Source organism: Camellia sinensis, chromosome 4 (genome assembly GCF_055761805.1).
Source record: "Camellia sinensis isolate YWXY chromosome 4, ASM5576180v1, whole genome shotgun sequence".
Classification (NCBI taxonomy): Eukaryota; Viridiplantae; Streptophyta; class Magnoliopsida; order Ericales; family Theaceae; genus Camellia; species Camellia sinensis.
Window position 1 is genome coordinate 189286743 of NC_138964.1, and position 12729 is coordinate 189299471.

Genomic DNA, 12729 nt, shown 5'->3' on the forward strand with positions numbered 1-12729 from the left:
CATAAATCACTAGGCAGGTTCCTTGCACTGTCTTTATTGATGCATCCAAAATTTGCTTCTTTTTTTTTCTACTTTTTTTTATTTATTTATAATTTTTTAAAAATGTTATAATATATATATATATATATATATATATTCAGCTTTTCTTTAGTTGGGTTGAGAAATAAATTTGTGTCTCACTTTTACTTTAATGATTTGAATGGTTGATTTGTAAAAAAGTTAAATTAATTTTATTAGATTTGTTTTATTATATTATTTTCAAAATTATACTTGTATATTTTTTTAAAGATAAATTTGATAAAATTATGTTACTATAATTGTCGTATCAATTTGATTTTTCTAGGGATAATTTACCCCTAAGAGCCTACAAAATAAACAACTCAAGTCATATATCATTTATAAAAAACTTAACAGAACCGTACAGAAGTCAAGTCATATCTATATATATTAGAAGGTGTGCATAACCACGGAAGTATGGTTACAAGATTCATAGGTTCATGATTGTGTAATTGTATGGTTAGATTAACTTGAGTGTTGATTTTATACAATAATTAAAAGTGATGGCAATGTTGTTATAATATTTGTCATTGAATATGCTCTAATATTTTGAAAAAATTAAAAAAAATTGAGACGCCAACATCAATTCTAACTTTTGTATATATGGATTGTTTTAGATATGACGTATAAATTGATTTTTTGTTTATTACAAAAAGATGTGTAAAAAAATAAAAAAATGATATGATTTAAATAAGTTAATAAATAGTATTGCCAAATGTATATATATATATATATATATATATGTAAATAGATATAGATATAGATATAGATATAGATATAGGTGATACAGGATGTAACTCCTGCGACAATAATAGTTAAACAGTGCCCTTGAGAAACTTCCTGGAAATTGGTAACTAAAACTTGTAAAATGGTCCCAAATCAAAGCATATAATGGGTACTGTTCTGCTACTAATTTTCTAACCAGTCATAGATTTCACAGTTGGCCACCTCTTTGTAGTTAAGATGAAGTCCAAATATTAGGCCTACACTAGCCTATTCTTCTTGTATTTGTATGAAAATGTATGAAGCTTCATCGTTGCTTCAATTACTCTTGGCTTCTTCCTCTTCACCATTATATAGGGATATAATTTGGGTGAGCTCAACCAAAGCAATTCGAATTTAGTCTAAATTTTTTTAAAATTTAGATAAGATATTTTCAAATTCAGTACGGATTTGGGTAAAAATTGAAAAACATGAATTAAATTTGAACGGGTTTGGGCAAAGACGTCAAACAACTTGAGTAACCGGAAATCCGAATTATACATATATAAATATATAAAAATATTAAATATACATATAAATTATTAACTATTACATGATATTAAAATAATTTAAATTATTAAACATATTGAATATATATTATATATACAAATAACATAAAATCTTTTTTTTTTATTTTTTATTTTTCAATTATAAATTGTAAAGACTATTATAGTGGCATCTCTCTTACATTATATAAATTATTTGTTTTGATGGTATTAATGATTTTTTATGTAAAAAAATGTACATAGAGTCAAATTTTAATAATTTAATAATGTAGCTGCAAAAAAAAAAAAAAAAAAAAAAAAAAAAAAAAAAAAAAAACTGAAATTTATTTACAATTTAGACAATTTGGGCAATTTGGGTTTAATTGGGGTCAGGTTTGGGCAGTGAATTAAATTTGGGCAGGCTTGGGCAAAGATGTCAAACAACTTGAGCAACTCGAAACTCGAATTATACATATATAAATATATAAAAATATTAAATATACATACAAATTATTAACTGTTACACGATATTAAAGTAATTTAAATTATTAAATCATATTGAATATATATTATATATACAAATAACATGAAATCTTACTTTTTTTTTTTAATTTTTCAATCATAAATTGTAAAGACCATTATAGTGACATTTCTCTTACATTATATAAATTATTTGTTTTGATGGTATTAATAATTTTCTATGGAAAAAATATATACATGGAGTCAAATTTTAATAATTTAATAATGTAACTGAAAAAAAAAAAAAACTAAAATTTATTTACAATTCAGACAATTCGGGCAATTCGAGTTTAACCCGGGTCGGGTTTGGACATGCAATTTCGGGTTACAATTTAGGCCTAGGCAGGCTTGAAGAGGTCTTAACACAACTTGAGTTGAATTTGAATAATCTCCCAACCTGATCGAATCTACCCCTACCATTACATCACATGCTCTTTATGAAATTTTTAGGGCAATTGTTCCAAACTTTATTTTTTTTTTAAATATAAAAGATCACAATTTGGAAAATATATTATCCTTACCGAAATGTCCAGGTGTGCACATGTTTGTCCGCTGCTAGTGACTGGTGGCAGCAACAGTGAACAACAATTGATAGTGATGTGTGATAATAGAGAGAAAAAACACCGATAATAAAATTTAAAAAAAAAAAGAAGACAAAAAAACAAAAGCATTAAGCATAAAAGTGAAAAAAAAAATATCATTCAAAACATTCCATACAAAGCTATGAATTCTATCACATTCATTTTTATGATGTGAGTTATTTATTTTATAAACTCTTATGTATAAATTATTCATGAAAAAAATTAAATTAATTCGATAATTGTAATTTTATGACTCTATCATATTTATCTTCAAAAAATTGACAACTATTTTTAAAACAATACTTGTCTATTTTTCCGGAAGCTAAATCTAGTAAAATGTAGTTATAATTAATAAATAATTTACAACGCCTACAAAGTGAAGAACTTGGATTATTAAGGTAAGACTCCTCATAAGATCCACGGGTCCAACTGGACACGACCGAATATCTCTACGACAAAAGAAAAATGGAATCCATTATAAGAACAATAGTGGATTGAATAATCCAATTTTCAATTATGTGAAATAAAATTAGTTACTTTTATTTTTATTTTTATAACTGTCAATAAATATCACCTTACCCTTCCAAACTGTGAAAGTGAAGCACTTTTGATCACCATACTAAAATTGAAAAGGATAAGGTAATATTTAATCATAATTTAATTAACCTTATGAAATATTGGTACCATGCAGCCAAACGGAAAGCCTTCCAGAACAATGATCAATCATTCTAATTTACTACATAATGAGGTTGAAATTTCACTTTTAATCAATTATTATATATATATTTTTTGTTAATCAATCAGAGAGAATTTACAAATATTAATTAAGAATTCCACCAATACATTACTCAACAAACAAGAATAAATCACCTAAAAAAAACTGTGTTGGCATAAAAACTCTCTAGTGAAAGTAACATACCAGAAACCAAATAAGCCTACTGCAAGAGTCCACACATTTGAGAATTGGGATGCCAACACAATGAATGTATAAGGAACAATCAAGATAGAAAATTACTTCCACCAAAGTCGCAACTAATCTCAAGAGCAAAATTAACTTACGCACACCGCAACTAATCTCAAGACTTAAAGTTCACGATTGGACAAACCTCTAGAAATCCTTTGGGGCGATTCAAACTCGAGACCACAAGTTTTTATCGCTTGACCAACCCCGGATTCAAAAGAGTTTTAATTTATGGCAGTGAAATTACAGAATAACAGCATCAATATTCATTTGCTTACATTTCAATCATAACAGAAACACTAAAACACAGGCAAAAATTCTTACACATCCCCATCAGAGTATTTTAACCACGCAATATAGGTTTAGAAGGGAGAAATAATAAAGAAAAAAAAAGGAACCAAAAGTAAGGCAGAATTTTCAAATCTCAGTAAGTTCTTTTTATCACCAAAGAAAGGAACAAGCACAAACAATTTTTTTGTGACCTTACTGGTGAAGGCATAAGCAACAGAGGAAAAATCGAAGAGCCTAGTATTCATACTCGCGAGAAAGTGACCTGTCCGAGCGCACATAGTCACGGTCCAAATCTCGAGCTCTCTCCTTTTCACGTGGCACGGAGGTTTCCCTGTCATCTTCCATTTGATTATATCGATCACGATCATGATCAGGATGATCATAACGGTCATGATCACCCTGGACATCTAGATTATCATATTGCCCCCGAACTTGATGTTGTTCATAATAATCGTAGTGTCCACGGTCATGTTCAGCTTCTGAACGTCTATTCCCACGATCACGCTGTTCCAGCAATTCAGGATCATCCTCTGGGTCAACATGATCAAAGTCCCGTTCCCTTTCCCCATGTCGGCCTCGCTCATGTTTTGATCCCACGTGGTCATAGTCATACTCTCTATCACGGTCACGATCATGTTCAGTATCCCCAACGTCATAATCCCTATCCCTTTCCCTATCCCTCTCTCGAGGGCGGTCACGATCCTTGTCTCGGTCACGCTCATAGTCTCTACCACGATCTCGGCCCCGATCACGGTCACGCCCTCGCTCACGGTCACGTCCCTTATCTTTTTCCCTATCCCTGTCTCTGGTCCTTTCGCGATCTCTGTGATGTCTATCCTCCCTATGATCACGTTCCCTTGGTCTGTCATGAGATCGCTCACGAGACCTCTCCTGTTCTCTCTCTCTGTCTCTTCCTCTTTCACGGGATTTTTCCCTTTCCCTGAATCATATTTTATTGATCAGTAATCATCTCATATAATATGCAGACAGAAATTTGAAGATGGTTAATCATCTCATATTTTACCGGTCAACATGCCGATCATCTCGTACTCTTGGCTCCTCAGACCGTGATGGTGGTCCTCCAGATGGCTGCAGCTCTCTGAGCATTCAAAGAATGGAAGCGTAGTATTACATTTCATTAAAAAACAATGGCGTCTCAAATTCTGTAACATATCAAAGACCCATATAGCGAACACAACTTACTGGAAACAAGTAAAAATAACATGGGTTATCGAATTCAACAGTCAATCTGATTAACCTCAAAAGAAGTAATCGATAGATATTTCACTTCTTGTGTACAGAATGAAGCTTCAAAAAACACACCGACGACAACTTAGGCAATGTAGGCTTCTCAGAAAGTGAACCCAGTAATATAGCAAGTTACTAAATGAATTCGCTTCAATTGTCAACAGAACGGTCTATACACATACAGCCAACTAGCTACAACTACAAGCCTACCAAGTACCCCAATTGACATTAAATAACATACATGCAGCAAGGAAAAAAACGAAGCAAATTACCTCCCAGAATGCTTTTGATTGACATCTTCCCCTCCAACCCTAGTTGTACCAAGTCCACCACCAAGTCTACGAGGCCGCCAGTTTGGAACAGTTCTACCACGTTCAACATCCACAAGCACCCTTCTGTTATCAAGCTTCTTCCCATCGGCTTGTTTATATGCAGCTACATGACATACATGAAACAGTCAGAGACAACATAGGACATATCTGTAGAAAATCAATATACAAATCAGACTATTGCGAACCTTTCATATCCCGCGTATGAATATACTCAATGAACGCATAGCCTCTAGGTTTATTTGTCTCTTTATCTGTAACCAGTCGAACCTGCAACTCAGAGGATAAAACAAATGAGCCACAATTAAACAGATGTATCAGACTCACAACAAATAAACAGGATCGGATTGAGATGCTCTTTCAATTTTACCAAGTGACAGTTCTATTAAACAAGGCTAGAAACAGTAAAATCCTAAACGGCACGGCAGACAGGCACAATGCCTCATAAGCCGTGCTCACCTTAAATCATATAGCTCCACCAGGCAAGAAGTCACCACCACTGCTAGAGTTGCAGAAAAACCGATGTATGTTGCCAATTTACCAGTTGTTGAACATAATAACCTCCCCTTACCAGGGATATTATATATGAATATAAAGTAACAGAATGATTATAAAATAATATATGAAATACCAGGATATCTCCCCAACTGCTGATAAGTTTTTGAAAGCCTTTGAAGCCAAGGTAAATTTTTAGTAGCAGGAAATACATGTAAAACTTAAATAAAGAGAAGAGATGCTAATACTCCCTATGTGTTTTACCCAGTGCAGGAAAAAGTTGTCAATCTCCTTATGTTGCTCCAAATATAGGCCAAAAGGCACAATGCATCACTGCTTTGCTCAACTTAAAATTTTCAGCTTTGCCATGCAGGATGAAGCACCACCTTTGGACTTGAATGGGTTACAATGGTAGGAATTAAGGAACCAGAAATACCATTTGTGGAACAATGTAATTGCCCCCTTACCAAGGATATTGCTTGTATGATGAACCTTATTACTAGAACAGTACCTAGAAACTAACCAAGCACCCAACTCCCAAGGATATTCCGAAGGATAAAGAAAATAAATTTACATGTTATTGGCAAATATACCTGTGCAATATTTCCAAAGTTGATTGACCCTCCAACAATTATAATTAACAGCAAAGTGATGCTCATTCATTCTCCCTTTCAAACTTGACATTACCACGGCATAGACCATGCAATATACATCTCTAACTGTGCTTACCATAGAAATGCTGAACTTGAAATTATGATATGCATATTGCAATCAAATTAGGCAAAAATAGATGTTAAAATTTTCAAACCTCTAACTCTCTATAACACCAACTTGTAGGAGGTATGACAAAGGAAGTTTCAAATGCCCATAGACAAACCATATTCGTAATTAAAAAAAATCGGTTATAGATGCAGTATTTATACTTCTTAGAGCAAATAATAAGAACCTGAAAAATTATGTCTGGAAAATAGAATACAATTTATAAACCAAAAATGACTTGTGAAGAAATTCTTTCACCAGCTAAATTTTTGGTTTCAAATCAAAACTTTGAAATTTGAGAATATAAATATACTTCTCTTGTGGAAAAAAAAAATGTAATTAAAAAATGAACTTCTTACCGAACCAAAAGGCAATATAACCCGAGCACCACTAAGAGGTGCTCTTTAATACCTACCCGCTTGATGGGCCCATAAGCCTCAAACTCCCTTTTGATTTTGCTCTCCGATGTTTCATAATTCTGAAAGAAGGAAGACATCATACAAGTTACTAAGTTAAATATTAGGCAATAATTGAAAATTGAAAAACAATGAGGCACTGTTACTCACAAGCCTAGCAACAAAGAGTGTCTTGTATGGGTCTCCAGAAATATTTGGGTCATTAGTTGGATCATCTGCAAGGAAGATTATTTAGAAATGAAGTTTTTTCTTCGAAAAATTCTTTTTAGAAACAAAGATAACTGAACCACAAACTATGGATATTGACTTTGTCTAGCTTAAAATCATTGAAAATAGACAGTGGCCTTATCACATTTCTCAAGCTCTTCTGCAGCCTTTTTTGCACCCTCCTCCAGCCGTAATGTGTGGATTCTAGCCCTTCTTTGTGCCTAAAAACACCAAAGGAATCAATAGAGATACATAGGCTTGCTATGATGTTACATCAAAGTTGTGTTACAAAGAAACAAACAAAGAAGATACTTATGAGATCCATTGCAAGGCCTTGCAAATGATGAACCAATATAATTTCCATTTTTTTGGGGATGCATACTACATGATAGTCTGAAATTCCAAAATCTACAACTTCTAAACAATTTAAACAGTTAATCATGAATATCGTTGTCTATTAACATGCTCTCTTATTTTAAGACTACAATATTGTATGAAAAATTTATGCATCATTGAGATATTGTTATTGGTAAATTGTATAAATTTAAATAATTTACTCAGTGATTCGAACAGGGAGTTTGACCTATTATCCCTATCTAGACAAAAAATGTGTCCTCCACCTTTGACCTATTATCCTTCTCTAGGCAAATTGTATCCACCTTTTATGCAGTTATACTAAAAACAAATAAATATTTTGCTTGTGGACTTCATTAACATAATAAGCAATGCTCCACAGCTTTCAAATACATGCTTCAAACAAAGGAACCAAAACTTTCTTGATTGTAAACAAATTACATCTAATGATGTCAGTGGCATGATGAAATTGTAAAAACATGAATAGAAGATTGACTTGTATCACTTGAGAGGGTCCAAAGGACCAATACAAGATATAAAAATAATTTGTTCGTAACCAACTCTAAAAATAACATTAAACTCCCTCCTTATGTACCAAATTTGGGTCAGCCAAGTTAAAAATGAAAAACTAAGAAGCACGGACACTTCTAAGAAGGTGACGTATCCGTGTCGTGTCCGTGTCAAACACCGATACTCTTTGGACATTTCCCCAACACGTGTCCGACACTCTTCAAAAAGTGTCCTATTTTTAATTTTTTTTAAAAAACCTGGACACTCTTTGGACACTTGGAGGACACACGTGTCTGTCGCTTAAACACACGTGTCTATTGATTAAACACAGGTGAAACTAATTATAAGTTTGAACAAAATAACTTAAGATACAATACTAAAACAAAAACCATATAAATTTATAGGAATTAGTGTCATATTGCATTTTTTATTATCTTTGAATGATATATTCATGTATATAGCATATAATAAATATATAAAATTATATACTTCATGTGTCCAGCACGTGTCGTGTCTTGTATTTTTTTGAAAATTGATGTGTCGACGTGTCCGTATCGTATTCGCGTCGTGTCCGTATCGTATTCGCGTCGTGTCGCATGTCCGTATCCGTGCTTCTTAGATGAAAAATATACCATTTTTAAAAATAGCAAAAGAGAAAATTCCCTCTACTAGCATTAATAGATGTTAAACCAACCATGAGTCAAGTGTATATTCAATCAAAACACAACCTAATTAATACTTATATAAAGCACTTAAAAGAAGTAGAATTCATGCAGTGAAGGGCATCTTACAGGAGTTTCACCCTTCTGGACAGGTGGTTCATATTCAGGATCACCTTTCTCAGCAAAATTAGTCACAAAATGCGCCATTCCTTTGACATGAAAAATGGGAATTAACACAGTGTAACAGCCAGAATGAATAAATAATGTCAAGTGGATAATATTCAATCCTGAAGGTTCCCAAAGACCTGTATACTGTGGGCATTTTCTCTTTTCAGGAGGTGGTTTAAATTCCAGAGGAGGTCGGGGCTCAAAAAGCTTCAAAAGATTGTTTGTTAAACCAGTGGGATGACTTTGCCCAATCTGCATCCAAAAGAAATAACTTTAATTTAATACAGCAATAAGTTGACCAAATAAATAAACAAATAATGATTGAACATAATATAGTCTAAATAACTACTCTAGTTCTATAATCAATCACACGACATGACTTTACAGGCAATTTCCAAGTAGAGAAAGATAGAAGAACAGACATAAAGCTTTAATGGTCATCTCCATCATTTACTCAAATTTTCAATCGAAAGATTCATTTGATATGACATGATCCAATTGACAAACTCAAATTAAAGCATAAATTTGAGTAAAAGCTTGCAGAATTGTATTTTTTTATTTTATTTTATTTTATGTTTTTAAGCTATAAATTGGTCTTGAAAACTTTGAGTAAACATTTGACTCTCTCTTGATTCGGATAAAATTGGATAAAACCTATGAAGCATGGGTACTCCAAAAATATTGCCGTACAAGTACCGGATACTTACCGGGTACCGGTACGCATATTGGTACGGTTGCATGCGTACCAGGTATGCCAAATACGTACTGGTTACATTTTATACAGTCTAGAGAAGTTGGGTATGCCATGGGTACGCGGTGGGTACTCCATGGGCACGGGGTTGGGTATAGCGGGGCAAAGCAAAATTTTTAAAAAATTTCAAGGGCACCGAAGCAATTATTTTTTGTACATTTTGAAAAACTTAACAATTTTAGGGTGTTTTGTAATAATAAAGAAGACAAACAAATTAGGTTTACAAATATCTTTGTATTTGTTCCTTTTCTTCGTCGTATGATCATGGCGGTTCTTGATCTTGACTCTCATTGGAAGAAAGGCGTTGGCAACTCAACTCTCAATCGACGACAACGGCGCATGTCGGCAACGGAGCTCGAATGTTCCGGTGAGTTCATCTTCTTCGCTTCTTCCTCTTCTCTTTCAATTATTCTCATCTTCTCCTTCGATTCTTCCTCTTCTTCTTCGAATTTTTTTTTCCTTCAGATTGTTGTTCCTCTTATTGTATTTGATCTCCTTTCTTTGATTCTCTTTTTTCTTCGTTTCTCCTTCGATGATTCTTCTTTTGTGATATGTTTTTTTGTTTTAACATTTTTTGCTTTATTGTGGTAGTAGACAATTAGAATTATATAAAATAAAAATAAAAATCTTAAAATCTAAGACAAATTATTGTGTTAATGGAAGATGTGTTATTGTGTTAGTGAAAGTTGATGTTTTAAGTTTCCTACCTAGGAAATGGTTTATTATCTTTTATTTTTGTTTAGCTTTATTAAAATAGCTCGTGGACTCTAACTTTAATATTTGTATCGTTGACCAATGATTTATTTTTTGTTTTTTGTTTTTTTACCTTAGTTGTAGTAGTATGTTTATGGTATTGGACTTTGATTTGCATGTTAAAGATTTAGCTATAAATTAAGAATAAATAAATAAATAAATATTGGCGTAATCCAGTCGTTCCTGTAACTTACTTTTTTTATATTTGAGTGATTTTTATCCAAGTATAAGTTTGATATAGGTTAGAGTCCAGGACTGGAGATGCCCTAATCAAGCAAAAAGCAGTTTCACGCTCAGCGTGGAAGCTAAAAAAACAAAAACAGATTAAACATTACTATATCTTTTAATCGGCAGAGTAGCAGAGAAACTACAGTCAACAACATCACAAAACACACCAAAGAAATCGCTGAAATGCTTATTATCAACCATCAAATTTTCAATCCTTAACCACCTGAACCAAATCCAAAATCAACTCAAACAAATCGGTACGATCAACACACAGATCACACACAACTCAAATCGAAACCCTAGAATCGCAGAAAAAACAAGAATTTGGATTAGGAAAATTACCAGCTTCAGTTGCATGACATTCGCGCGGTTTTGCGCCTTGGTGCGGGCCTGCACGGCGGCGGCGTTGTTGCTGGCGCTGTTGCGCATGAAGGCATCGTTGAAGTCTCCCATCTTCGCAGAGTGAGGAACAGCAACAGCCTAGGGTTTTTCTCAGGCAAGGCAATCGAGACCTAGATATGGCGATCAGACGGCGGAGATCGCATGAATCGGACCGTCGTTGGGAGATCTTGATGAGAGAAGAGACCGGCGGCAGCGAAAAAAACGTGAAAGGGTTTATGCTCGGTCCTTTTATAGACGGAGCAATAGAGGCAAGACTAGAGCATGATTGACTCGGTTGTAACTCGGTCTCCGAGTTTGTACAGACACCAACGGTTCGGCTCATTTTGTTGGTTTTTGCTAATTTGGTTTTTTATTTTTATTTTTTTTAGAAAAAATTTTATTATTTTTTTTTAACATTCAGCTTGATGAGACAAATTAAAAAAAAAATCAAAATCAAAATTTCGAAAAAAAAAAGTGTAGAAAAGATTTTTTTGGCTTATTTTGGTTTTTTAAAATTCTTTTTTAGGATTTTTCAAATTTTTTTTTACATTTTAAATTCATTTATACACAAGACGGTTTGGAAAAGTAAAAATATTTTGGCATAATTTTAGAAAAAAAAAAAAAGTTACTAAAAACAAAAATATTGAAAAAAGAAGTGTATATAGCTCTCAGACTCATTTAAGAATTGACTTTTTTTAATATTTTTTTTATGAAAATATGTGTAAAAAAAAAGAGAATGATTTGATAATTTATAGTGACTTATTTATTAAAAATTGATGTCATTTTTTATTAGTATTTTGTAAGTTGTATGAATAAAAATGTGAGATTATCATCTCTTTTCTATTAAATATATATTTATTGTTGTTTATTTCATTGTCTATCTATCATTAACATTAATTTCAATCAATTTAATCAGTAATCATGTCAAAAGTGTAGGATTAACTATATTTTCTCTAAATGATAAGGGAGGTGAATGTAATTTACCCTATATTAAAATACTTGAATAAATTATAATTTACCCCCTTAACTTTCATGAATTTTTTACTTTGATCATTAAAGTATTTCTTTTTTCCACTTTGACCACTAACATCGGTTGTTTTTCTAAATGTACTTTTAAAACTAATTCCTATCTAATTTTGGACCAAAAAAAAAAAAAAAATGCTATGTGGACAGCCATATTTAATAAGATCCCAATTGTCTTAAAAAGGAAGTAAGTTAGGCTTTACTTTAAAGTTTAGTAAGATATTTTAAATATTGGTGGTGCTACAAGCAATAATTAATATACACACTAGTATATCAATTAATATTATGTTATTGTTATTGACCTTACTTATTATACAAATTATAAATATTTAAAATATATCTGTTAATATATTAAAAAGTATATTAATTAATACATATATTATTATTTTTTAAATATTTTTTAACCTCCATTAATTAGGAGCGTTAGTGATTCCGTTCGATGCATATTTAAAGAGAATTGGATACCAAAACACTACAAGAATTTACACATTTGGCGACCACTTTTGCCGACCAAAAAAATTTTAGTCGCAAAAAAATGACATTTGGCGACCAAATATTAATTAGTCGCGAATGATCATTGTTTTTGGCGACCAAATATTATTGGTCGCAGAAGGTTATATTTTGGCGACCAAAAAATGAGTTGGTCGCAGAAAGTGGTATACTTTTCCCGACTAACTACAAATTTGGTCGCGGAAGATCACATATTTTTTGGCGACCAAATTTTTGGTCGCCAAAAATTTATTTTCAGCAACCAAAAAAAATTAGTCGCCAAATTTGTATTTTTAGCGA

The 12729-nt window shown here is 32.3% G+C and overlaps 1 protein-coding gene across 1 annotated transcript; it reads right to left on the minus strand.

The window, feature by feature from the left end:
• Window positions 1–3500: 3500 nt before the first annotated feature.
• Window positions 3501–11245, minus strand: LOC114256026 (U1 small nuclear ribonucleoprotein 70 kDa). Its single transcript, XM_082922600.1, has 10 exons — window positions 10879–11245; window positions 8942–9056; window positions 8766–8845; window positions 7256–7331; window positions 7054–7118; window positions 6903–6965; window positions 5422–5503; window positions 5177–5339; window positions 4681–4755; window positions 3501–4596 (listed from the first exon to the last, which is right to left on the minus strand). The coding sequence occupies exons 1-10, from the start codon at window positions 10987–10989 to the stop codon at window positions 3891–3893; spliced, it is 1536 nt and encodes a 511-aa protein (XP_082778726.1). The 5' UTR covers window positions 10990–11245; the 3' UTR covers window positions 3501–3890.
• Between the last annotated feature and the right edge of the window lie 1484 nt (window positions 11246–12729).

Coding starts and splice junctions, on each gene's coding strand:
- LOC114256026 (XM_082922600.1), bottom strand. CDS start 10,989: ATGGGAGACTTCAACGATGCCTTCATGCGCAACAGCGCCAGCAACAAC. Junction 9,057..10,878: donor ATGTCATGCAACTGAAGCTG/GTAATTTTCCTA, acceptor TTTTGGATGCAG/ATTGGGCAAAGTCATCCCAC. Junction 6,966..7,053: donor CACTCTTTGTTGCTAGGCTT/GTGAGTAACAGT, acceptor TCCTTCTTTCAG/AATTATGAAACATCGGAGAG.